This window comes from Exophiala spinifera, assembly GCF_000836115.1.
Source record: "Exophiala spinifera strain CBS 89968 unplaced genomic scaffold supercont1.10, whole genome shotgun sequence".
NCBI lineage: Eukaryota > Fungi > Ascomycota > Eurotiomycetes > Chaetothyriales > Herpotrichiellaceae > Exophiala > Exophiala spinifera.
Genome location: NW_015622522.1, coordinates 45,763 through 69,377, shown reverse-complemented (window position 1 = coordinate 69,377; position 23,615 = coordinate 45,763). Strand labels below are relative to the sequence as shown.

Here is a 23,615-nt window from a genome sequence, read left to right as displayed (position 1 = left end):
TCTATAGTTTGTTTAATCTCAAACCACAACTTCACAAGATGCAGGACATGAGGGACCTCGGGATGTTAAAATCGAGCGTTGACGAATCAAAAGTTTTGACAAGCTGAATGATCGATGTAGAATGGAACTATAAGTTGACAAACTGGAAGTGCGACTCGAGCCAAATGACTCGTTCCGCAGGCTTCTGCGGCTGTATTTGATCACACACGATGCACAGCTCTAGGCAAGGGGGGCCCCCACATATATTTTCGGTTACGAACTTCCTGGACGGCCTCGCACTTGTTCGAGATTTTGGTTAAATCAGCAGCCTACGGCGAAAGCAGTCAGCTTACTAGCATCAGCATGGCTTGCTGTTTGCTTGCTGCGTTCGTGATCAACAGATTCATCGCCACCTGCGAATATTTCGATATTAAGCTGCTTGAGATTAAATACAATGACTTTGACGATGGCTGGAAAACGAAAGAGGAGGGCGTACAGCTCACTTCGACGCATCTGGTCATTACTGGAATGACTTGTGCAACCTGTACAGCCACCATCGAGCGAGTCCTCCAGAAAATCCAAGGTGTTGAGCAAATTGATGTCTCATTATCTCTGGAAACAGCAACTATAGTGTATGATGCGCTGAAGACATCTCCAGAGGATTTGATTAGAGAGGTGGAACAAGTGGGCTATGGCGCACAGCTATACGAACGACCATCGAACGAGACCTTTCGCTTGCTTTGTCGAACCGAGGAGTTATCATCGTTGCGGAGATCTTTCAATGCAGCAACCTTGTCCTCGTCTGCGGTTTTGTTGACTGAGCGTCTACGAGCAACATGCTCTGCACGGGGATGGGGCAGACAGTACACTACGTCGCTATTGGTGATCAGTCTGCTCTTGTCTTCATGGGTTAAGTTCTTTGATTCTCGGTTCACCCACAGGTCTGCATGGACTCGTGGAAAGCAGGGTCTATTCACCATGGACACATTGACATCACTATCACTGCTACTTGGAATGACATTGTCATTATTCAACCTAGGGCTTCAAGGAGTGGAGCTTGGTCGAACATATTTTACCTCGGGTTCGTTCCTGGCAACGGTCATCATTGGAGGCAAGTACCTAGATGCTTTGCTCAAGAAGAAGAATATGGCCAATCTGGCAATTCTCTACAGGATGGAATCAGAAGCAGCGGTGGTCAAAGTACTCAACGGCGGCACATACATCCCCGCTGCATCTCTTCGTGTCGGGCAGGAGATTGTGCTTGCACCAAACTCGGTTGTCCCCTGCGATTGCTACATTCTCGACGGTATGTCCACTGTTGATCAGTCTACTATGACCGGCGAGTCTCTACCGGTGAAAAGAACCGCAGGCGACTTTGTATGTGCTGGCACGAGAAACCTATCCGCACCACTGGTCGCTGTTGTCCACAGAGAGCAATATGATTCCTCGCTCCACAGGCTAATCGACAGTATAGCTGCTGCAGCGGAACAAAAGTTAAATGGACAAGAGAGAATGGTCCTGGCGACGACCTACTTTGTCACAGGGATTCTTATCCTGACTGCGGTAGGATTCGCTATGTCTTACGTGAGCAGTGAGCCTGGCCTTTCTATCCTACAACGTATTAACGTCGCAAGCGAGCGAGCCATGGCAATTCTAGCTGCAGCATGTCCTTGCGTCCTCGGCCTCGCAGTGCCTTCGGCGTCGATGGCTGGGATAGATGCTGCTTGGTCTCAGGGAGTCCTCTTCCTCAATGGTGCACGGACGATCGAGAATCTGACCAAGCTCACTCATGTTGTGATGGACAAGACGGGAACTCTCACAGAAGGTCGCTTGCAAGTTGTTGGTGCTGAATTTACCGCGTTTTTCAGAACGGATCAGTCACTCTGTTATCGCCTTGTGTGTGCTGCAGAACGTACCGAAGCGGAGTTTCACCCTGTTGGCAGAGCATTGTTCCAGTGGGCCCTCCGTCAGATGGACGTCAGAGAGAAGCGATATCTAGCCACTACAGCAGTTCGTAACTTTTCCAGTCATCCGGGTAAAGGACTGTCTTGCGAAGTAGAGATCGCCCACGAAAACTGGCGGACAGTTCATATTGGAAGCATGGATTTCCTCCACAATTGTCGGATCCCGGTGGCGCCCCAAAACTCCTTTCCGACCCATCAGTCTACCATGGAGGTCTACTTCGCCGTAAATTTCGCCTTTGCTGGAAGCATCCATCTTCAGGACGCTGTTCGCGCCGAAGCTGCCAACGTGGTGTCTACGTTGAAGTCTCTAGGGTTGGAAGTTTCCATGCTCACCGGGGATGCGCCTCTCGAAGCTGCCCGTGTTTCATCCCAGCTTTCTATTCCAGTACTCGCGTCGAAGTCCCTTCCTGCCGAGAAACACTCTCATATCCTTGCACTCCAAGCCCAGGGCGCCAAAGTTGCTATGATCGGCGACGGGATCAACGATGGTCCAGCCCAGGCTGCAGCTGATGTCGGGATTCTGCTTTCTCCATCTCCTATTACCATTTCTGGAGCTGCGGACATCCTGGTGATGAGCCCGACATTGCTTTCACTTCCAAGAATAATGAATATTGCACGGATGACAAAGGCGCAGGCAAGGCGGAATATAATGTTTGCTGTCGTGTATAATGCAACAGCCATAAGCTTGGCTATGGGTGTCGGAAGAGGATGGGGACTTGAAGTCAATGCTAGCGCTGCCGGCACAATGATGGCATTCAGCAGCCTGGGCTTATTAGGTAGTGGTTGGTGGCTGCGGCAGCGGTTGAAAACGGTTGGATAGTGCTCAAGAGGGAAATCAGTACGAAGAATATGCGTGGGACCGAGCGCAGGCGGATTATACTTCTACAGGAATCTCATGAAGACCTGCTCCTTTTCTCTTAGCACTGTCCAGTATGGTGTTATTTGAGTGATTATATCAGCTAGAGGAAGACCTCTGTGACGTGTCTGATGAGCACCCTCCTGTCAGGGTGTTCCTCTTACGGTCAGAGTAGAGGATACGCCACTCCACGAAGATCGAATCGAAGCTTTCCTGGCTCTGAACTTTAGGTAAATCTATCGGCCACTCCCCTGATGGTATTCCAATATTTTCAAGACCGTAAGAGACTAACATCGGTAGTACCCATGTCTAGTATTAGCGAGGGCACAACTCACAGCCAAACCGAGGAAACATTCCGTAAGTACGTCTCTACAGGTAAGTTATAAAGATGTTTCGGATCCGAAACCTCACATGGCTCGAAAATTAGGTTTGCACCCCGTGATCAGGAAGAGTCATGGTGCATGACTCGGCCTCACGCATGTGCTCAAACAGACTTGGAGAACTGCAAACAATGATTTAAGTCTCGGACACGAAAACATGCGTCGGTGCATCGTGGTTTCGTTCCCTTGTATCATGAAGATCAAAAGTCTCTCCTTTAGGTATATGATGCTAATGTGCGTGTGGAATGTTCCTATGTCTGGACTATGTACATCATGGTGTTTCCTGGAGCCTTCCGATCATTGTATTTCCAAATCCCAAATCAGCACGTTTCTAGCACATGTAGAAAGCTAAAGGCCATGGTTTTGGAGGTTCCAGTTTCATTAGTCTCACTTATGGCTGTCCAAGTATAGCTCCAGAGGCAACAAGTCGTCACTGTCTTCTTCAGGAGTCAATGGTTTTGATTGCCAACTTATTGCCGAGTCCAACGTTGTTGTTAACAAAAGATTCTGATTCCACAGTGACACATCAAATGATGGGATGTCTGGCTTCAATTGCGGGAACAAATCGAGGAATTTTTTGCTGAGGCAGTGAGATCTCAAATCGCTTGAACGATCCAGAAACATCGTCGAAAACGAATACATGCCTGTTAGAGAGTTCCGGCAATAGGCGTCTGTCGGATCAAAAGGCCATAGGAAGTGGAGGGATTCACGGAAATTGTCCATGAACCGGTTCGTGGCGCACATGAACGGGTTGAACAGGAGTTGTTCTCGAAGGCCTGGCCATACCCAGTGTTCGATGAGAGGATCATGCTGTATATGAGCCTGAGCTGGCCTTGGAACCATGAAGCTCGGCACTGTAACAGAAGACATCGTGTCCGGATGAGCTTGGACCTGTCGCTCACGGTTGGCGGATGACTTGTCACGCAGAGCCTATGACTTACCTGGTACTGAATACGCATTAACCTCATGACCGACAGTCTTTCTGGAACACCCAAGGAAGAGTACATCTTCTCGTCCAATTGTCGTATCCACTGCCACCCGAGGTCTAGTGTGTACCGAGCAGCAACGGCAGGCCAGCCATGAAGAACTGCCCGAATAGGAATATCATCGTTATATTCATCCGGTGTTCGCTCCTTGTCCTCGACGGCCAAAATAAGGTTGAGCAAGGTACCAGCAAGGTACCAAAGTCTGCCATCGAGAGATTTGTCTTGAGTGATCTGAGCAGCCATCTCGGAGATGGGGAGAGAGGCAAGGCTGCTCTCTGCACTTGTGAGAGTGTCGAGTGGCATCTCAGGTGTGCTCAGATCCAGATGTAGTGAAGTGATACTTTCATCTGTCCCAGCGACCATGTTAACGATAGACAGCTCTAGTGTGTCGGTGCTATCAACGTGTGCGTTGATGCTTTCGGCATGCGCAGTGGTGTTATTGATGCGTGCACTCTTACAACCTTCCCTTTGAGCGTCCTCGGGCTGGGAGGGGTCGTCTGTATTTGTTGGCGAGCCATCTGTAGACTTCTGCTGCTCAAGCGAGTCTACAAAGTCAGGAAAGACTTCCTCGTCGTTAGAGGTATAAGGACGTGAACCAGGATCTTCTCCGACAAGTTGTGTAGAGTCTCGACTTGACGACCGAAGGGAGCCTTCCACTTGTTTTCCTATAGCTCGCAAAGCCTCGCGCAATCGAGTGATTTCCTCGTGGCCTTTGGTGACTTGACGCACTAGGTCACTAACCTGGCTTCGTGTCCCGTCAGATTGTTGTAGAGTTGCCACAAGATTCTCGAGATGCGCAATCCGCGTTTTGGTCTTGAGGCGGATCTGCTTCTGGGCTTCCCTGTCGCACTCGCGCTTTCGCTGCAGCTGGGCGTCCGTCAATTTGGACTTTGTAGTCCGCGATCTCGACATCTCCGGCTATTGCGGCAGACACGATTTTGGAGGGTTAGGTCGATTGGTCCCAAAGTCGCCAACTACTGGAGTGTCCATAAGAGGTCAGACGAAGATCTTGGGGCATGTCGTTGATCCGCTAAGCCGAGGTAAAGGCTTCGATCTCCTCTCAGCTCCCCTTCTTGGGCCCAAGATCGACCTCCACCCCCAGGATTCATAACCGCTTCTCCGCATAAAGCGACATAAGATAGCAAAAGACTATCGACTACGGCGCCTATGTACGAGGCAATGCCCAGATTATTATGCCGAGGAGTGGTGCTAAACCCTACAGACTTTCGGCACAATAATTCGAGCATTGCCTCGCATGTCCTAGGGGGCTAGAACCCTGTCAAGAAGCTGCTAGTCGTCATCAGGAATGGCCCGAAGCTCCAAGGGCCTTTGTAGTCGAAGACTGTCGACCATCGGTTCCGACATCTGTTGGTTGTGCTTTCTGACTCAAGCTGCCATGTCAGGACTTTACCCAGCGGCGCATACTCATCCCACGTGCTCCAGATTCTTACCTCTTTGCCCCTTGGTAATATTGATTCAAGCTTTACGAGTCAGTGGTGCTACTCGTCTAGCTCCAGGAACACACCTCTGGGGCCCCATGGGTAAATTATAACGCTAGTTGTGGTCGTCGCACATAGACGGCAGCATGCTTCTATTTAAATGTAGACCCCGGCCTGCCCGGCAGGTTTTGGTCGAGTATAGAGAGAAACAAATCAGCCATTCTTGTGTCTTGATAGCCATCGTTTCATCCTGTGCCTATCCTCTCCCACGACAGTGGACACGTTCCCTTAGCTGCTAGAATCGACGGCTTGTACGCCATCCACGCAGCAACATGAGCTCCTTCAGCAATGAAAAGGCAGAGAGCGCCACTGCTGAGGAGAAAGCTTACGACTCTCGCCATGAGCTTGATAGAACCGACACACACGAAACACACGATGCATTGCATGTGCACAACGACCTTGCTCACAAGGGTGATGATTCAGATGGTGAGGTCGACTGGACTTTCAGAACCATCATAGCCGCACTTTCTCTGGGGGGTCTTTACACGGGTACGACTAACTGCACGCCGCTCAAGCTCTTGCCGCTTGGATGCTGACCCGTCTCCCTAGGTTCCCAAATCATGCTGTACTTTGTCGGCGGCTGCTTAGCCTTTATCCAAACCGATCTACACGCAGAGAAAAACGGTTCATGGTTGCCAGTGGCAAATACTCTAGCGATTACAGCCGTGGCACCTTTCACTGGCTACCTTCAGGACCTCCTTGGCCGACGAAACATAACACTTGTCGGGTCCATCATTATTATGGTTGGAATTTGCTTGATTGGAGGCGCACAGAACTTCCCAATGGGTGTCGCTGGGATGGCACTGTCGGGAGCAGGCGCTGGCATCTGCGAACTAACAGCTCTCGCTGGGATCTCAGACATTGTACCCGTTCGCAAACGAGGTCTCGCACTGGCTTTGATGACGGGATGCATTATCCCATTCACGCCGTATGTGATGTACTCTCAACTATTGTCGACGTATCACACTTGGAGATGGGGCCAGTGGATCTCTCTCATTTGGAACGGTCTCGTCTTTATTGGGCTTGCCACGACCTATTTTCCCAAGGCACATCCAAGAATGGAAGGATTCTCCAAGAGCAAGATTCTTGCGCGAATTGACTATGTCGGTGCAGTTCTATCCATCACGGGGATCACCATATTCCTGGTTGCTCTACAGGCAGGCGGCTATAGCCATCCTTGGGCCAGCGCCTATGTCCTTGCACAACTACTCATCGGGATCTTGCTCATCGCTGCTTGGATCGCGTGGGAAATTAAATTTGCAAAGTTCCCCATGGTTCCCAAAGAGATGTTTCAGGGTCAGCGAATCGTCGGCCTAGCCTTCTTCATCGCTTTTGTCGCCGGGATGGACTTTTACTCCGTCATCAACTTCTTCCCGCTCTCCTTCGGTGCTGTCTATGATCCTGATCCAGTACAGGTCGGACTGAAGGGACTAGGGTATGGGATATCCACAACTATTGGTGCAGTGTTCTTCAATGCACTGCTCTCAACCAAGATTCCTGCCAAGGTTATCCTCTTGGTCGCTACAGTTCTCATGAGTGAGTGGCGAGATTCTTTATGCTCTGTTTTCAGCTGACCGTTCTATAGCTGCGTTTGCTGGCGCATTGGCGGCGACAACACCCGATACAGCCAAGATGGCCGTCGCCTTTGGTACCATTGGCTCCTTTGGAATTGGCGGCGTGCTTGTACCTTCAGCGACGATTGCTCTGATTGTCGTGCCTGACACCCTTCTCGCCACCACCGCGGCACTGTCTCTCTCCATCAGAACCATCGGCGGCTCCATCGGTTTCAGTATCTACTACAATGTCTTTGTTAACAAACTTACAAAGGCACTACCTGAGAAAGTTGCCGAGTACGCTATCAAGGCAGGGTTGTCTGTCGTAGACGCACCTGGGTTTGTGACTGCTTTCTTAACCGCCCCTGCAACTCTTGCTACTACCCCTGGCTACACCCCCGAAATCGCCGCAGCTGCAACGATCGGCACGAAATGGGCATACGCATACGCACTCAAGTATGTCTGGTATTGCAGCATTCCTTTCGGTGCCTTGGCCATCATTTCGTGTACCCTCATGCCAAGTATCAAGGCATACCAGACCAACCGTGTCGCAGTTGCACTGTGATACTGTCACACTGTAGTGGGAGCTGTGTATACAGTGTACATGCTTCTCTGCCACGCAAAGCCCTGTAGAAATACTAGTGCCTACACCTATTGTATATTCTCTGTCGTGGAATATATATTGAAGCACCGGAAAAGTACTGCCACGCACCATCTATCTAGCGGATCCCCTTATTGAGTCAATCACCTCCCTTGATGCTAAAGCCTGTCTGTCTGGAGAGCCAACATGAGGTCACCTCGTCATCACAATTCAATGACAAGCCAAGACTAGGATGTATTTGAAAGTCTTCTACTCTGATAGACCGAGTCAATGCTTCTGTACAGTATACTTTAGCGAGGCTGAACCGGAGCCTCGTCAACCCATTTGCCTCGTGCAAGCGATTAATAAGATGCTTGCGAACCTCGGCTACTACCGCGTGCTGCTGCAAAAGCCCTTTCCACACCATCAATATTATGTCTCAAGTCATCGCGCCACTTCTACAAGACGCCTCTACACCTCGTACACCGGCTGAGTATGTTTCTTCCAGCCTGGTGTTTTTGTGCTGCGTAGCGCTGCTTTCTCATTCCGATGGCACATGGGCCATGATCTTTGCCGCTGTAACAACCCCGACAGCGATAGCAATCAGGTTCTTGACGAGCCATGTCCTCGACATCAACAAATGCCCCCGCTGGGTCCGCTGCTGTTGCTTGCATTGAATGTCGACGCTTGAAAGTTGGTGATCCACAGACCGTGTCGTTCTCAGTGTCTGACGAATCCTAGATGCGGTGTTTGGGCGCCGACAACCCCCCATGTCGTCGTTGTGAAAAGGCAGGCAAATCCTGCGTGGTCAGGGCTTCGCGGAGAGGTGTCCGTAGCCAAAATGTCATGACGCCGAATATTCAGGAGTCGCACCACGACGTCCTCGATGGTGTTCATCTTATGGCCACCACGCCGCCGGGCAGCTCCCAAGATACTGGCCCACGCCCCTCTCCTCAACACCCGATGACCGTGACCGAAAGCCATGACCCCGACCCTTCCTCTTTCTCTGCACAGTCACCTTTTGTCGCGCTCAGCTCCGCCATAATCGAACTGTCTCCAGCGAGACAACTGAGCTCTCTTAGACACGAAGACGAAAATTTCAGTGTCTTTTCACATTCCCAAAACCCACTTGGTTTGTCGCGGCCGACCATCACCGAGCAAACCCTAGTTGAATTACTTGAATTGTGAGTTGCTCATGGCAGACAGACTTTGGATGCTAACCTGGGGGAATATGAAGCTTCCGTGCTAGACTTTTGTACTATATTCCTGTCGTCGGCGACACCGATTTCGACGATCCTCTTGCAGTGGTTCGAAACAGACCGTGTTTGGCCTACTGTGCCGGCTATGTCGCGGCGCAGTATGCTATTGGATGTGCAAGGGTGCGTGCGCCCCTGCTGGCTCGTGTAACCGAATTCATCCATCTTTCTAAGCGGCGGATTCCATCCGACCAGGATCTGCTGTGGACAGAGCTTCAAGCATTCGCGATACTGTACGCCTATCAGCCTGTAACAGACATTTTCAATCTTCCACATTCACGTAGTGATCAGCTCAGCCACTGGGATCTCAAATCATTTGTCGAATCATTCGCTTTACGAGCCGGACTGCATCGATCTCTGGAGAGTGTTCGCTCGCTTCTGGAGGAAGGTTCGACTACCAACATGGCTGACAGCCGGGCATTCCAAGATTACACCTACTGGTTATGGCTGTTTACCATGTCGCACCACTTTTCTCTCATGACAAGAACACCCCCGTCGATACGCGCTGACGTCTCCATAACAACAGCGACAGAATTGCTCAAGGACATTTCAAAGCCTTCCAGAGTGACCCGCATTGTGGCAGAGGTCGATCTTTATATGCTGTGGAGTCATGCTGGCCGATACCTGCCTGAGCTTGCGGAATGGTGGTGTACGCCTTCTTCCGCTACTGACATCGACGATACCAGTGACATTTCCGAGGACGTCGCTGCTGCGCTCGAACTGTGGGCTCAGCGGTGGGGTGTCCGCGGTGAGGCATATGCAACCGTTTCAGACCTGGATGTCACGAGAAATGCCGCAGTTGAATTTCACTTGCGAGCCACGAGGTTTCACATTGGCTGTTTCATCACTGGCTGGAACTTGCGCAGAGTTACGACTGCTCGAAAGACCACGCGACTTGACATGAATGACACTGTTCGCAGGTCGCTATTGTCGACTATTCAAGCCGCGTGCGACGTATTCAAACCGTACCTAGACATGCCTCCATTGCGACGCGAAAAACTCAGGTACATTCCAGATCAGGCATTTGCTCTGATAGCCTTTTGCTGTCTTTACATTATCAACGCAGTCGACCTTTTTGGAGCATCGTCCACTGCACTTTCGCCTTACCTCGAGACTGTCTACCACACGGGCATCTTCTTGCAAGAGATGGCTGTTGCAAGCAGCACCAATCCACCCCGGTACGGTGGCGTCGTTCTTGACAGATTGGATCAACTGAAATCCACGACGCATCCGGCTGATCAGGTGGCCAATGTCAGATCAGAGCCAGTACAAGAAGAACTAGCACAACATAGACGCGCGTCACAAGATTTGCTATGCATGCGTCGCGCGTTCTCTTGAGCAGTTATGCTGCACACGATGATAAAACAGACTTCACTCAGAGGACTGGCCACTCTTTATGTTGATGTTTACCGATCGCCCGTGGACAACCAACTTTCTTGATTTGCTACCGTAATTCTAATTCCTGTCATCTTGACCCTGAGTTTTGTCGAAACCCAATTCACATCAAAGCAAGGAGGAGCCTGCAGGTTACACCACAAGTAGTCTCAGATGGTCACTCTTCTATGTTTTTGGGCTTTGTCAGCAATCGGTGATCCACGAGTCAGATTGATCCAAACTCAAGCAACACCTTTGCTGCCCTGTGTTCTCTTACAGCCGCTTTTCATTCTTCTCGCCAATAACTACCTGACCACCTGATGGTCTCTCTACCCCGCTCGAGGTCACCGCTGCTCACAAAGACGGTCTCAGATGGGACAACTGATCCAGGGAGCCTCCCAACCATCGTGCTCGAAGCCTACTCTCCTGGCCTGGTCTGAGACCTTGACCCAAATATCTCAACTCGGCTATCTGTCCCGGTATCAGGTCAATGCCATTATCATCCCACTTCGCATTCGGATCTCCATCCACTTCAAATAAGAGACCTTTCATTGGGACTGTAGCCCTTGCCCGCACGGATATTCCCGCAGCGGATTGCGATATGGCTACGTCAACCTTGGCATTGTAGCTCGGGAAAGGCACCTCACGAAGGGGATCGTGGAAGTTGACTGCTTGCACCGTCTTGGGTAAATTCTCTTCTGTTTCAGTCAGCTCGACGACGAGTGCAAATACAATGTCTCGATACTGCTGAATGGTCGGTAGCTTTAAGTCGTCAACACCGAGGATTCCAAGGTCCACGCTTCGATTCGGTTGAAGACTAACACTATCATGAAGCTGTTGTTCGAGAACTTGCTCTCCAGTCCCTACTAGCCACGCTCGGATTGTAACACTGGCTTTGACCTCGTTCTGGGTCATGTTCACTGCCCAATAGTCGAGAGCCAGTGCACCCCCGTTCTTGGTGATTCTGCTCAAGCCGCCCGTTACGAATGCACATTCACGTTTCATGGCCCAGTATGCCATTTTCGGCCGAAGGTGGTAGTCCACGATTGCCCACGAAGTGACAGGCCAACAGTCGTTAAGCTGCCAAACCAATGCCCCTGAGCAGTACTCTTTGCCTGGCCCTTGCCACAGGCGTCGCCAGGATCGGTATGCTGTTGCTACGGCTTCCGCCTGGATCAACTGAGTGTTGTATATGACATCGTCCAGCGCGGACGTTCCAAAGCTGATGTTTGCTCGTCCGTAATGACGTAGTCTGTCGTGGCCATCTGCCATTTTGTTGTGCCACTTCAAGAATTGATTATCCAGTACATCGGTCTCAGATGCAGTACAAGGGCCTTCTACTGGAAAGAATTCTTTGGCGGTTTCCAAACACGGAAGAGCTTGCATGCCAAATTCGCTTACAAACCTACCACTCAGGCGAGAGAAGTCTTGATAGGGGAACATTTCAAAATGCCAGACATGCCACTGGTGGATGTCGCCTTCAAGAGGAGAGTTGACCATGGCTCCTCCAAATGGGGAACCGGGCCAATAAGGGGTGCCCGGGTTCAGGTCTGCACAGATCGTGGGCAAGACATGCTCGTAGAAGTAGCGGGCGGGAAGTATCGACTTGAACATCGCTTCGGGGCTCGTTTCAGTTGCATCGTACTGAATGCCCCGGAGAGGGTAGATAACGTAGTCTTCGTTATTGCCACACCAGAGCACCAGACACGGGTGGTGTCTTAGGCGGCGGACATTCTGCTCTGCCTCAGCAACAATCTGCCGACGAAATTCCTCATGGACAGGATAGCTGCCGCACGCGAACATAAAGTCTTGCCAAACGAGCATCCCCTGCCGATCACATGCTTCGTAAAAGGCAGGGTTTTCGTAGATGCCGCCTCCCCAAACTCGAATCATGTTTTGGTTACAGTCCCGCGCCAGTTGGATCCAGTCTTGATAACGACGGGGACTGATACGGGAGAGAAACGAGTCGGCTGGGATCCAGCACGACCCCGCAGCAAAAATTGGGATGTTGTTGACCTTGAAGAAGAACGAGTCCCCGTCCTGATCCTCGAGCCCACGTTGTACCAGCTCTACCTTTCGAATACCGAATGACTTTTCCGTCTGATCGACAATCAGAAATTCGGCATCTTGGGTGGCATACAAAGACAACTGAACAGAGTACATTGTCGCAGGTCCCAGACTATGGGGCCACCATAGCTGAGGAGTCGCAAGCTTCATCTGAATTCGTCCAATTCGTTCTCGAACAGGGACAACTTCGTGGTGAACCACGTTCCCATGCAACAGAAGGTCCATCACAAAATGCTCGGCCAGCCCATCAACCTCAACTGACACTTCCACAATGGCCTCTTGAAGATCTGCACTCAGCGATGAGCTTATTGCAACATCCGCAATGCGGGACGTATAGTATTCGACATAAATTGGCCTCCAAGGCCCACAGGTCATGATTTTTGGACCCCAGTCCCAGCCGTAATGATATTGCGGCTTTCTGGTGGCCAGACGCGTAATACTGCTGCCCAGGGAGAACCAACCGTGCTCAGCATGCTGTTTCACTATCTCGAGGCCACATTGTTCCGCATTGGCGAAAACGATACGAAGAATGCCTGTGACGGAGGATTCATCATGATCGTTACAGCTGCTCGGGAGGTTACTACCCTCGTTCGTCTCGAACATGTCGCGCGTGAGCCCTACTCTGTGCGTCATGAAAGCATTGGCGGATTGCAATATGGGTTTTCCATTCAGCGTAACCGTGGCAAATGTGTCGAGACCTTCCATCACGAGGACCGTACGCGATTCAGGTACCAACGCGTCAGCAGGGACGGTGAGGTTAGTCTCGTACTCCCATTTTGTCTCTCCGACCCATTGCAGGGCTTCTTCATTCTTTCCGATGAACGGGTCTGGTATGAGGTTGTCATTGAGAAGGTCTAAATGGATCTCAGTAGGAAGCGAGCGACACGTCCGCCAAATGCTCGTGGCGGTTGGTGGTGATGAAGACGACTCATCCACTGCCCGGTACCTCCAACCACTGCTTAATTCTATGACCTTGCGAAGCATGGTGCTTGACTGTAGTAGATGACGGGAATGATGTGAAGAAGGAAGCGGTGTTGAGAAAGTGCTATTTGCTCCATCATTCGCGAGGACACCGTCGTTTAAGCGTCTTCTGAGTACGGACGGATAAGTCTAACTCGGGATTAGACCAGCAGGTTAAGGCCTCCTGGTCTTCATCTGCTGCCGGGCTCCGACTTCACACTATTCGGCTTGCGAGTTCGCCGGTCGACATCGAACCAACGTTTGATTGGCCAGCTCAACCGGCCACCTGAAGTGGGTCACAGGTCACCGGTGGCCGGTCAGATTCCTGTCACCTGCCGCCCAGAATTCTTCTGCTTCGGAGTTGAATCTAGACTCATTGGAGGACACGAGATGTAGGTGTGACTGATCTCAAAGATTATGGAGCAACTCCAGAGGTCCCCGTGTCTGGGGCCCCGGGTGAGGCCTCGGTTAACCATCGTCACCGGCACAAGCTTGCTTCGGAGACAGGATTATAAAGTCACGAACTGCCATGCCTTGTGTATTAGAGAGTTCTCTTCTACTGTTCTGAGTTCTCATACTGGCCCAGGAGAAATATTTTGAAGATGGGTGAGCTTCAAGCCATGACTATCAACCCAGCCACATCGTCGCATGCTGAAACTGTCGGGGGCAATGTCAACGAGGATAAGGTCAGTGTACAACATGCCGACAACGCGTTGGCTTTTGCCATAGAACACCAAAACATCACCTGGACCTCGGAAGAGGAAGCAATGGTTTTGAGGAGAATCGACCTTGTCATTCTCCCCTTGGTAGGTTCTCTCGGTCAACAAGTCATATCATAGTGACAAGATTGACATCTAAAGCAGCTTTTCTTTGCGGCAATCATTGCATACTCAGACAGTCAAGCATATGGATTCGCAGCCATCTTCGGGCTCGTCCAGGACATGAATCTCTTTGTTCCCAAGATCCAGCACGGGGAAATCTACCTCGACCTGTCACGGTATCAGTGGACAGCGGCGATCCCAACCTTGGGCTCGGTCGCCATGCAGTATCCCCTTCTGTTATTAGTTCAGCACCTTCACATCGGTCGCTTCAGCGGGGGGGTTATAATATTCACAGGCCTCCTGACCTTACTCACGATTGTCTGCAAGAATTTTGCCGACATCATGGCCTTAAGATTCTTTACTGGACTTTCCACTCTCACGCAGCCGCTATCAATTCTGATGACGTCGATGTGGTGGAAGAGTCCAGAGCAGCCCCTTCGAGCAGGTATTTACATCTCCGGCACTGCCCTTGGCTCTCTGATCGGCCAAGGCATCGATCTTGGTGCAATCGATATCAAAGGCGCATACACAACGAGCCCTTGGAAGTGGATCTACGTCATTCTCGGGCCCATTACCATCGCCTTTGGTTTTGTCATGGTCGTACTGTTCCCAGCATCCCCGATGAATGCCTGGTTTCTGTCTGCGCGACATCGAGAAATCGCCGTGCGCCGACTCCTCCAAAACAATACCGGCTTGAAGGCCCGCAAATGGAAGTGGTCCCACCTTCGGGAAGCTTATCTGGATCCTCAACTCTATGCGTTATGTATTTACAGCTTCACCTTCGCCTTTGTCAACCAGTCTATCGGCAGGTGCGATGTCAAGTTTGCCACATCGACGTTGTCCATGAGCTAATCTGCCTCTGAACATAGCTTTGTTGGCTTTTTAGTCACCTCCTTTGGTTACTCAAACAAGCGATCCATTATATTGTCCATGCCAGCGAGTGCCGTGGCAGTAGTGTCTCTAACTACATCTGGGTAAGAGTTTGGCTGAAGTCTTGATGGATGAATAGCCCCCAAGCTAATAACTGTGGTCCCTAGCTACCTGGGCTCTCGCTTTCCGACCAAGAGGCTGATTATAGCGACCTCCTACCTGATCCCTGCCATGGTTGGTAACATAATGCTGTGGAAGAGCGACAGATCTAATAAAGGTGCTCTTCTTGGTGGGCTGTACATTGTAAGTTACCATTTATCCCCTTTGACGTGATTATTCTTGTCTACAGTTCATTGACAATACCCCACATCTAGTCAACGGTGGTTTACGGAGCCCTTGTGCAAATGTTCGCTCTGCTATCCTCAAATGTCGCAGGGTACTCCAAAAAGACCGTGGTCAATGCCACAGTATTTGTCTTTGCAAATTGTGGTGCGTTTGCGGGACCCTGGGCATATAAAAGTGATGAGGCCGCTCGAGGATATCCGACTGGTCAGATCTCAACTCTTTCTCTTCTGTGTGCAAGTGCAGCGGGATTCGTGTTGTTACGGTACGTGGGGACTCTCGCTGTGCGGAATTGATTCTAATCTGGACTAGACTGCATTATCACCGCGCGAATTCGAAGAAGGCTCGATTGAGGGACGAGCATCCAGAATATATCACAGATCCTAGCATTGCGCTCGCTGACCTGACAGATAAGGAGAACCCTATCTTCCGATATATGACCTGATGCAGAAGAAACAAGGAACCCCTTCGATTGCCCAGAAGAACTCCGGAGGGAGTTGCAGAAACCACAAAGAGGGCCACAATTGAGAGCGGCGAGTCGAATGGAATGTTGCAGTGACAGATGCAGCGAGACTATATGGACTGATGCGAAGAATAACACTCAGAACTCAGAACTCAGTAGACACGTTAATTGTATACATGTCTTTACATCCTGTAATGTGTCTTGGCTCTGCGAGGAACCCAGCCTCGAGGGTTCAGTGATCATCCCTCAGCAATTCTTTTCTAATCAAAAGTACGCTTTGCAACATCCCACGGGCGTCAACACCCCAACGATGCTAGCCTGCCTTGTCGAAAAGCAATAATTGTTCCAGCAGTGGTCTCGGTGGTGTGGAGGGTCGGGCATCACGCGTCTTCCGCCCGGTGACCGGACACATTAACGATGGGATCAAAAATATCTGTGGCGTTCCTGTTTGGTCAGTTTGAACTAACCCTTGAACCGAGGTAAAAGGCTACCAATGAACTCTGGTAAAGAGATCCAACCTCTAGACTCACACGAAGAGGCCAGGATTAAGCTGACACTGTGCTATAAATGCCTTACGGAATGTTGATGACCGACCATCATAGCTGTTTTCTACGACACAGTAGAAGAGATGAATACCATTATTCAGTATGGCGCCACAGACAACAGAAAATCCTCAAGTTCATCGATCTGACCATGTCACTATATTCCAAAGCGTTCGGCATGGATCCGTGTCACTCGCCGACCCTTATAACTGGATGACGAACTTGAGCAGTCCAGAGACGCAGGCATTCATCGAAGCAGAAAACAAAGCGACAATTGATTACTTGAGTGATGCGAAGCTGGAAACACCCAGAGAACGTCTTCAAAAAAGTCTACTCTCGCTGTGGAAGCTTCCGGTAGTCAGGGAACTACCGAAGAGGCTTCCCACTGGTGACTATATCGTCCGGGTGGCGGGCCGAGGTAGCGAACATCCTAGATCTTACCAGATCAGCATGGATACATTGGTCGACTTCAAGACTCCTCGACACGACCCTGCAGTCTTCCATGACGAGTCGTCCAGCGGCGGTGCAACCATGGCGTCGTCATTCAGCCAGACTGGGAAGTATTGGGCTTTCTTGGCCAGTGTTGACGGGTCCGATTCGGGAGTTATTCGATTCAAGAATGTACAGTCGGGCGAAGTCCTCAAGGACGAGTTGTCAGACGCTAAGCTGCCATATAAACCGAGCTCTGTCATTAGCTGGATGGCTGACGAGGGTATATTCTACCTACACTGTCCTCAAGATGCCGAGAGCAAGGTAGGAATCGTACCATCGACACTAAGATTTCATCCCATCGGAGCCAAACAAGAGGATGACGAGATCATCTATCGGGATCCTAATAGGTCGGTTCAAACTTTCAAAGCACATGTATCGTTGGATGGAGAGCTTGTCTTCCTCGACATCTATGACAAAAGCAGAGCAGGTGTAGTATTGGCAGCCTCTGTAAATGGAACTCGGAAGCCTAGCGACAAGCTCAACCTTCATTTCAACATGGAAGTATCTCGAGGGATATCCGCTGAATGGGAGTATGTGTGACACTGCAAGCATTCTACGTTTATGACACTTCGCTCACACGATGAACAGTTATATTGGTATCCGGCCGGCGGCCGAGGTTGCAAACCTTGCCAAAGGCCATATCTTCTGGACCTCCCAGGACAATGGGAAAGTCGTGAACTACATACCAGAGACAGCAACTCTTGAGACTGTCGTTCCATCCACTCCGGAGCTTACGATGGTTATGGCCAGAGTAATACGTGGCGGGCACATCGCGGTTGTGTACTCGGTCGACGTGCAGCATCAAATTCGAGTCTTCTCACCCTTTGGCGAACTAGTACAAACCCTCGACCATCTACCATTTTCGACAATCATCGACCTCAGCTACGATGCTGATTCGGCGTCAGTACTTGTCCTGGACAACTCATTCTGTGATCCTCCAAAACTTTGGAGCGCCCAAGTCATGTTCGATACCCGAGGATCTAGGGCCAAGATTCTGCGCTTTCGACCCGTCAATATCTTTCCACTCCACCACGAAAGAGACGTCCGGAAGTCTTCTCCACAGACTAGGCAAATCTTCTACGATTCAGCCGACCAGACCAAAATCCCCATGTTCATCACCGCGCAGGATACCGACGATATCTCCTCTTCGGCTGTCGTTCTCCTTTACGTCTACGGAGGCAATGGAATCTCTGTTATTCCACACTTTAGACCTGACTTTTCCATCTTCATGGACGGATTTCGTGGGACGCTCGCGGTCGCGAATGTCCGTGGGGGCGGCGAGTATGGACACAAATGGCACGCTGCTGCATGTGGAAAAAATCGACAACGAGTAATTGACGACATCCATGGCGCCGCACGACATCTGAGAGTTGAGTTGAGGGCTAGCAAAGTGGTCCTCATGGGCGAAAGTCTAGGTGCTTTGAACAGTGCGGCAGCATTGGTCCAGAAACCGGAGCTGTTCGATGCGGTGATGCTCAATGCAGGCCCTTTGGATGTGCTGCGTCGGGGCGACATGGGCCTCGGTAACATAGGCAAAATTGAACTCGGCGACGTGAGGATTCCAGACGAGTTTGATGCCATGTATGACTGGGCCCCTATAGAACATCTGCAGTCTGGGGCCAGCTATCCGCCAGTATTTTTGGTGTCGGGCCTCCGTGACAAGTTGGTGTCTGCCGCGCACAGTTGCAAATTTACTGCTGCCTTGAAGTATACGGCGTCTCTGTCTGGCGATGGAGCCGCATCACAGAGTCAGTACCAGCAAGGTCGGGACGGCGGTGCTACAAGGAGCCAGTCACCTGTTCATCTGAGAATTATCCAGGATCTCGGACATGGTGGGAACAGCTCGACCAAGACGAAGGCATTGATAAGTATGGAGAGATGGTTGTGGCTTTGCAAGACGCTACATATTGAAGTTGTCTAGTCTATTGAGGATTCACGGTACGGATGTGGGTATTTACAATACCAGACTGTCACGTCTGGGCACGCCCTGGTCGAGCTCATCTTCTGGCACTGCGTTACGGAACTATGCTTTCAAAGTATTTACTTGTATCGGCATGGGCGCCTCCCAGCCAACTACAAGCTTCGGATATGTATATCTCGAAGTGCTATAAGATCTTGTCTTATCTCGTCTGTTGTAATTACCGACGTCACAATCCCCGGCATATTGGTACTCTATGATCTGCTCTGGGTCTTGGTAGTTTCGGCGGCGGCAGTGGATAGATGTTCGGCCTGTTGCATGTCGTTGCAACACTGCTGCGGTGATGAACTAACAAGTTAGGATCTCTTGGATGCATTCACCGTCATCTGCTCTAGCGCAATTTCACAAGGGACAAATATATGGGGAAGTGCTTAGGTCAGTGAATTCTGCGGTGAACGGGCAGTACTAACCTAGGACAGTCAAGTACAGAGGAAGATAAAAAGATTGTGGATGTTCCGCCCGAAGACAAAGGGATATGAAGAGCACCACGGAGAGGACATCTACTCTTAAGTAAACAAAAAGTACCAAGAGGGCTGAGTATGCTACAGTAAAACGAGGCCAACAAAGAGCACTTGAGGTGGTGCCTGGTTTTTGGTAGTATCTCACAAAGAATGGCCCGGGACAAAGCACTCAAAAAGTCTTTTTAACAGTTCCATCATCTTGACCAGCGACATCTTTCGTTGGCCCGTTCTGCTAGCTACACCGGTCTGAGTTATGTACACTGCACTGTGTACTCACCGTCATGTTGGGACTAGCAGTCTGGTGTTTCTTTGTGCAAGGTTCCGAACACCATGGAAGCCACAAGAACCAATACAGTTTTGCAAGCAGGGGACGCATCGTAAGGGGGGAGCAGAGCAGTGCTACCTCTGCTATATTCTCCACATCTCCAACAACCCTCTCTACCTCTTTTCCTCGAAGTGTTTCCTGCATACCCTTCTCTGTTGGCCAAGCTGCACATCCCCCGGGACCAGTGTCGAACAGCCGACGTAGTCCAACTGCATTACTTGACACTGCTACCAATGCTCGTGTCTTCACCATGGGTCAGCTTCCCTCAAGAACGGATCAATCATGGCCGGAATGGAGGGATCAGCGAGAGCACATCTTGATGGAGAAGCTTCTCAAGGGATTACTGGACTCTCTCAGAAGTGCCAGGATGGGCAGACTAGTGACCCAACCAAGTAACCATGATATGACCTGCTTTACGTTTGGCTGTACTGCCCAGGATATTGATCGCGGAGTTCTGAGACGAGATACCTTTGTTTCGAACATGGTCCCTCAACAGGAGTCGAGTGTTCACAACGTACAACACCCCGGTAATACCTCCTCAGTCGAGAAACGGACAATTTTTACGATCAGGAACCTGGAGAACAATGTTAAGGGGGGAGACAATAGCACTTCTCCATCCGAACCTACCATGGATTTTGTTCTTGGAGCCACCCTCCAATCAAAAGTGGATGCTTTCATCGGACAGCGTGATATGGGAACGGACTCAGGCAAAGATGCCCTTACTAATGACATACGAATTCAAGCATCCTGGACTCATGAAAACATTATCGCCCTTCAACGATGTTCACAGAGCATGAAACTGCCTCAACAAGACATCTATGCATACAGTGGACAGTCGAACGACCTACAGATATCGCTGGATCTTCTCGTTCAGGAAAGAGCTGACTTAGAGAACCAATTAACGACGGCATTGCATGATTTGGAAGAGACAAGAGCGGTGATATTGACACTACAAGATGTCCTAGATAAGGAACGGGCCGAAAAACGAGAACTTCAGGCGCAGCTGGATGATTACTTTTTGACTGTAAAATCGATCCACGCCGAATGGCTCACTATGAAAGAGAAAATCGCTTCTTGCAAATCAGCGCAACAACAACTAGAAACGGCTTAAGTCATATCCGGTCCAGAAGATGAGCAACTTGAAAGAGAAGCTTCGTCCTCGTCTCTCGAGCTGTCACTTAGTGAACCCACCACGCATCCAGGACTCCCTGACGATCCGGACATTGGAGGATGGTCAAATGCGTTGGAGTTGAAAGTACACAGCTTGTGAGGCTTCGTTCGATGGAATTGGAATGATATATCGGTCAAGTTTTGTGATAAGCTCTACTTCCTACTGCGCATGAAAAGACAACCTCCAAAGTATATTGAAACTCATCACAGCTGGTATCATCTAGCTGTTTAACGGGACCCCTGTGTAAAATCCCAGGGTGTGAGAATGAGCTAAATTGAGATATGGGAGGCAGGCGACGTTTAGGACGAAATCACCCATAATGGTGAGTGGCTGGTGAGTACATTCAAAGATCGTTGACCGGGATGGGCGGCTGTATGAACTCTGACTGAGCATAGCGAGCATGTAGAAATTGATACTATCTGTCCTGATCGTGGGCTTATCCTCTCGTCCCTGTCAGACCTTATAAGACTTCTCGCATACAGGTAGACTATCCGGTCGCTCTCACCCAACAAACTCGCGCGGATTGCTTCTCAGCGTCATTTTGTGGGTGCGTGTGTTTCAACAGGTACTATCGACACAACTTCATCGTTATAGCGTTGTTTAGCTGCTCCTGTAGGCGTATCCAGTCCAGTGAAATCCTCGACTTCAGACTCGAGAGCATCGGCGGGTCTTCCTTTTCCCGAAATACGCTTGTCTCGCCAAAGTAGGAATTGAATAAGAGCTGTCCAAAAGACTGTGATGGCGGAAATCAGTATCAATGTCATATCCATGCACACACAACCAGAAAGACTTACTTAGGAGAATTTGAAGAATGATCGACCACAGGTAGCCTTTTCTAGCAGCCGGGAAATCAGTGGTTTTCCAAACAAAATTTGGCGCCACAGCTTGAACAACGTAGGCAAAGTCGTTGCCTGCCGCCACAAGTATCGCTCTTTTCTCGGTGTCATCCGAGCATATCTCGTTGATCCAGCTTAGGATCAGAGGGCCCGCTCCCCACCCGAGTTGACTGAGATAGAAGACGATCTTTCTACCATGGACGTCTGAGTAGAGCGACATTTGGCGGAGAACGATAGAGAATATCAGCTGCACACTTTGTTAGCAAGACGTCTAAACAATCAAGGATCAGAACAAGAAAGTCCCTTGTACGTACAGTGATTACAGCACCCACGTAGATAAAAGGCCAACGTCGACCTCGCAACAGGCCATCGGAGAGCCAACCCCATACTAAGGCCATTCCGATGAATATTCCCGTGGTAACATTTGGCACTGCACCCCGTGATTAGTTTAAAATTGTCACAGACAGGGAACCGGGGGTACCCACAGTAGTTGATTTGTGGAATGGTGAAATGTGTTCCAGGAACAGGATAAGGCTTATGGTTAAAACTTTTGAGCCAGTAACCCATGGCTGGTTGGGGAAGTCCATTGTTCCAGAGAACGTATAGTATGGCTGCGATTGATGAGTATGAGCTTCCAAGGAGTTGTCAGACTGAGGGACTCACGCAGAATATATGGATGCCAACTGCGCAAAAGCCTTCTGACTTTTGACCACGTCCATGGCACTTTACCAGCACGACCGACGGCTTTCATACGCCTTACGGAAAGCTCGTGCTCTGCTTTCGTTGTCCACCATGTCTTTTTATCATCCTGTGGCAAGTTGGGGAAGAAGATGTACCCTACGGCGGCGAGAGGTAGAGTGATGATGCCATCTATAATGTACAGCCAGCGCCAGCCCGCTCTACCATCGACACCATCAAGGTTCGTATATGCCGCCGCCTGCAAGAATCCACTGAACAAGTTTCCCATGGAACCAGCTAGCCAAAAGATCATTGCACGCTTGCCAAGTTCACGTGGAGTATACCAGCTGCCGAGAAGGTAGTGAATGCCTGGGTAGAAGCCTGATCTAAGGTTGAACGGTAAGTAATACTCAAGGTAGAATATACTGATGATCGCCACTTACTCAAACAAGCCCACTAAAAATCTCACTGCATAAAGCGCTTTGTATGACTGTACTGCAGATGTGGCAATGGTAGCAACCCCCCAACCTATCTCGAGCTGTGAGATTTGAGTCAGAAAGCTGAATTTCCAGATTTGAAAGAGACCAGAAGGAATCTCCTTACGGTAGGGATGACGATTCGCGGGGACAGTCTTGTCAACAGCAGATTGGACGGTATCTGCCCGATAACATATCCGACGGTCCAGATCGATGTACTTGTCACAAGTTGATTCCCATACATGGAGAGGTCCTCCTTCATCCCACTGAGGAATGCATTATTGACATTCTGTTGGTCCAGGTTCTTGAGAAAGTAGCCAATCTGCCAAAAGTGCATCAGTCACACCATGCAGAGAACAAGAACCCTCGAAATGGACGTCATGTCCGATTCTTACCGATGCAAATGTCAACACAAACCCATCTACTTTGAACAATAGCCATCTTTCATCTTTAGGCAGGTCCCATGTATCCCAGATGTAGCTTTTCCAAGTCGTGACTGGCTTCGCAACATCGCTTAGCGAGCTCTTGGAGGACGTTTGGGATCCGGCTTCAACGTCCCCGGCAGCCGAAACGACATTGGGGTCTTGTACTTTGCCCATGTCGATGGCCAGCGTCTGCACTTGGGGTGTTGACGAAAGTACAAACCGCGATTCTGATGGCTTTTACGATTCTTTTATTTCTTTCTAATAAACTTTGCATTACACTT

General features: G+C 50.1%; 9 protein-coding genes across 9 annotated transcripts; 6 read left to right on the top strand and 3 right to left on the bottom strand.

The window, feature by feature from the left end:
- Positions 1-342: 342 nt before the first annotated feature.
- PV08_11700 (uncharacterized protein) lies at positions 343-2,763 on the top strand (the record flags this gene model as incomplete). Its single annotated transcript, XM_016386008.1, has 1 exon — positions 343-2,763. The coding sequence occupies one exon, from the start codon at positions 343-345 to the stop codon at positions 2,761-2,763; it is 2,421 nt and encodes an 806-aa protein (XP_016230140.1).
- Positions 2,764-3,566: 803 nt separating this feature from the next.
- Positions 3,567-5,077, bottom strand: PV08_11699 (uncharacterized protein; the record flags this gene model as incomplete). The annotated part of the gene is made up of 2 exons (XM_016386007.1): positions 3,567-4,070; positions 4,121-5,077. The coding sequence occupies 2 exons, from the start codon at positions 5,075-5,077 to the stop codon at positions 3,567-3,569; spliced, it is 1,461 nt and encodes a 486-aa protein (XP_016230139.1).
- An 859-nt stretch (positions 5,078-5,936) lies between these two features.
- Positions 5,937-7,782, top strand: PV08_11698 (uncharacterized protein; the record flags this gene model as incomplete). Its single annotated transcript, XM_016386006.1, has 3 exons — positions 5,937-6,153; positions 6,214-7,200; positions 7,250-7,782. 3 exons carry the CDS (start codon positions 5,937-5,939, stop codon positions 7,780-7,782), a joined length of 1,737 nt encoding a protein of 578 aa, XP_016230138.1.
- An 861-nt stretch (positions 7,783-8,643) lies between these two features.
- Positions 8,644-10,391, top strand: PV08_11697 (uncharacterized protein; the record flags this gene model as incomplete). Its single annotated transcript, XM_016386005.1, has 2 exons — positions 8,644-8,981; positions 9,047-10,391. The coding sequence occupies 2 exons, from the start codon at positions 8,644-8,646 to the stop codon at positions 10,389-10,391; spliced, it is 1,683 nt and encodes a 560-aa protein (XP_016230137.1).
- Positions 10,392-10,781: 390 nt separating this feature from the next.
- On the bottom strand, positions 10,782-13,478 carry PV08_11696 (uncharacterized protein; the record flags this gene model as incomplete). Its single annotated transcript, XM_016386004.1, has 1 exon — positions 10,782-13,478. The coding sequence occupies one exon, from the start codon at positions 13,476-13,478 to the stop codon at positions 10,782-10,784; it is 2,697 nt and encodes an 898-aa protein (XP_016230136.1).
- Positions 13,479-14,056: 578 nt separating this feature from the next.
- PV08_11695 (uncharacterized protein) lies at positions 14,057-15,932 on the top strand (the record flags this gene model as incomplete). The annotated part of the gene is made up of 6 exons (XM_016386003.1): positions 14,057-14,260; positions 14,318-15,084; positions 15,145-15,249; positions 15,313-15,448; positions 15,520-15,752; positions 15,800-15,932. 6 exons carry the CDS (start codon positions 14,057-14,059, stop codon positions 15,930-15,932), a joined length of 1,578 nt encoding a protein of 525 aa, XP_016230135.1.
- A 665-nt stretch (positions 15,933-16,597) lies between these two features.
- PV08_11694 (uncharacterized protein) lies at positions 16,598-18,905 on the top strand (the record flags this gene model as incomplete). Its single annotated transcript, XM_016386002.1, has 2 exons — positions 16,598-17,514; positions 17,573-18,905. 2 exons carry the CDS (start codon positions 16,598-16,600, stop codon positions 18,903-18,905), a joined length of 2,250 nt encoding a protein of 749 aa, XP_016230134.1.
- A 1,093-nt stretch (positions 18,906-19,998) lies between these two features.
- Positions 19,999-20,859, top strand: PV08_11693 (uncharacterized protein; the record flags this gene model as incomplete). Its single annotated transcript, XM_016386001.1, has 1 exon — positions 19,999-20,859. The coding sequence occupies one exon, from the start codon at positions 19,999-20,001 to the stop codon at positions 20,857-20,859; it is 861 nt and encodes a 286-aa protein (XP_016230133.1).
- Positions 20,860-21,455: 596 nt separating this feature from the next.
- Positions 21,456-23,508, bottom strand: PV08_11692 (uncharacterized protein; the record flags this gene model as incomplete). Its single annotated transcript, XM_016386000.1, has 8 exons — positions 21,456-21,652; positions 21,714-22,002; positions 22,070-22,185; positions 22,241-22,366; positions 22,419-22,819; positions 22,877-22,971; positions 23,037-23,231; positions 23,305-23,508. The coding sequence occupies 8 exons, from the start codon at positions 23,506-23,508 to the stop codon at positions 21,456-21,458; spliced, it is 1,623 nt and encodes a 540-aa protein (XP_016230132.1).
- Positions 23,509-23,615: the final 107 nt, after the last annotated feature.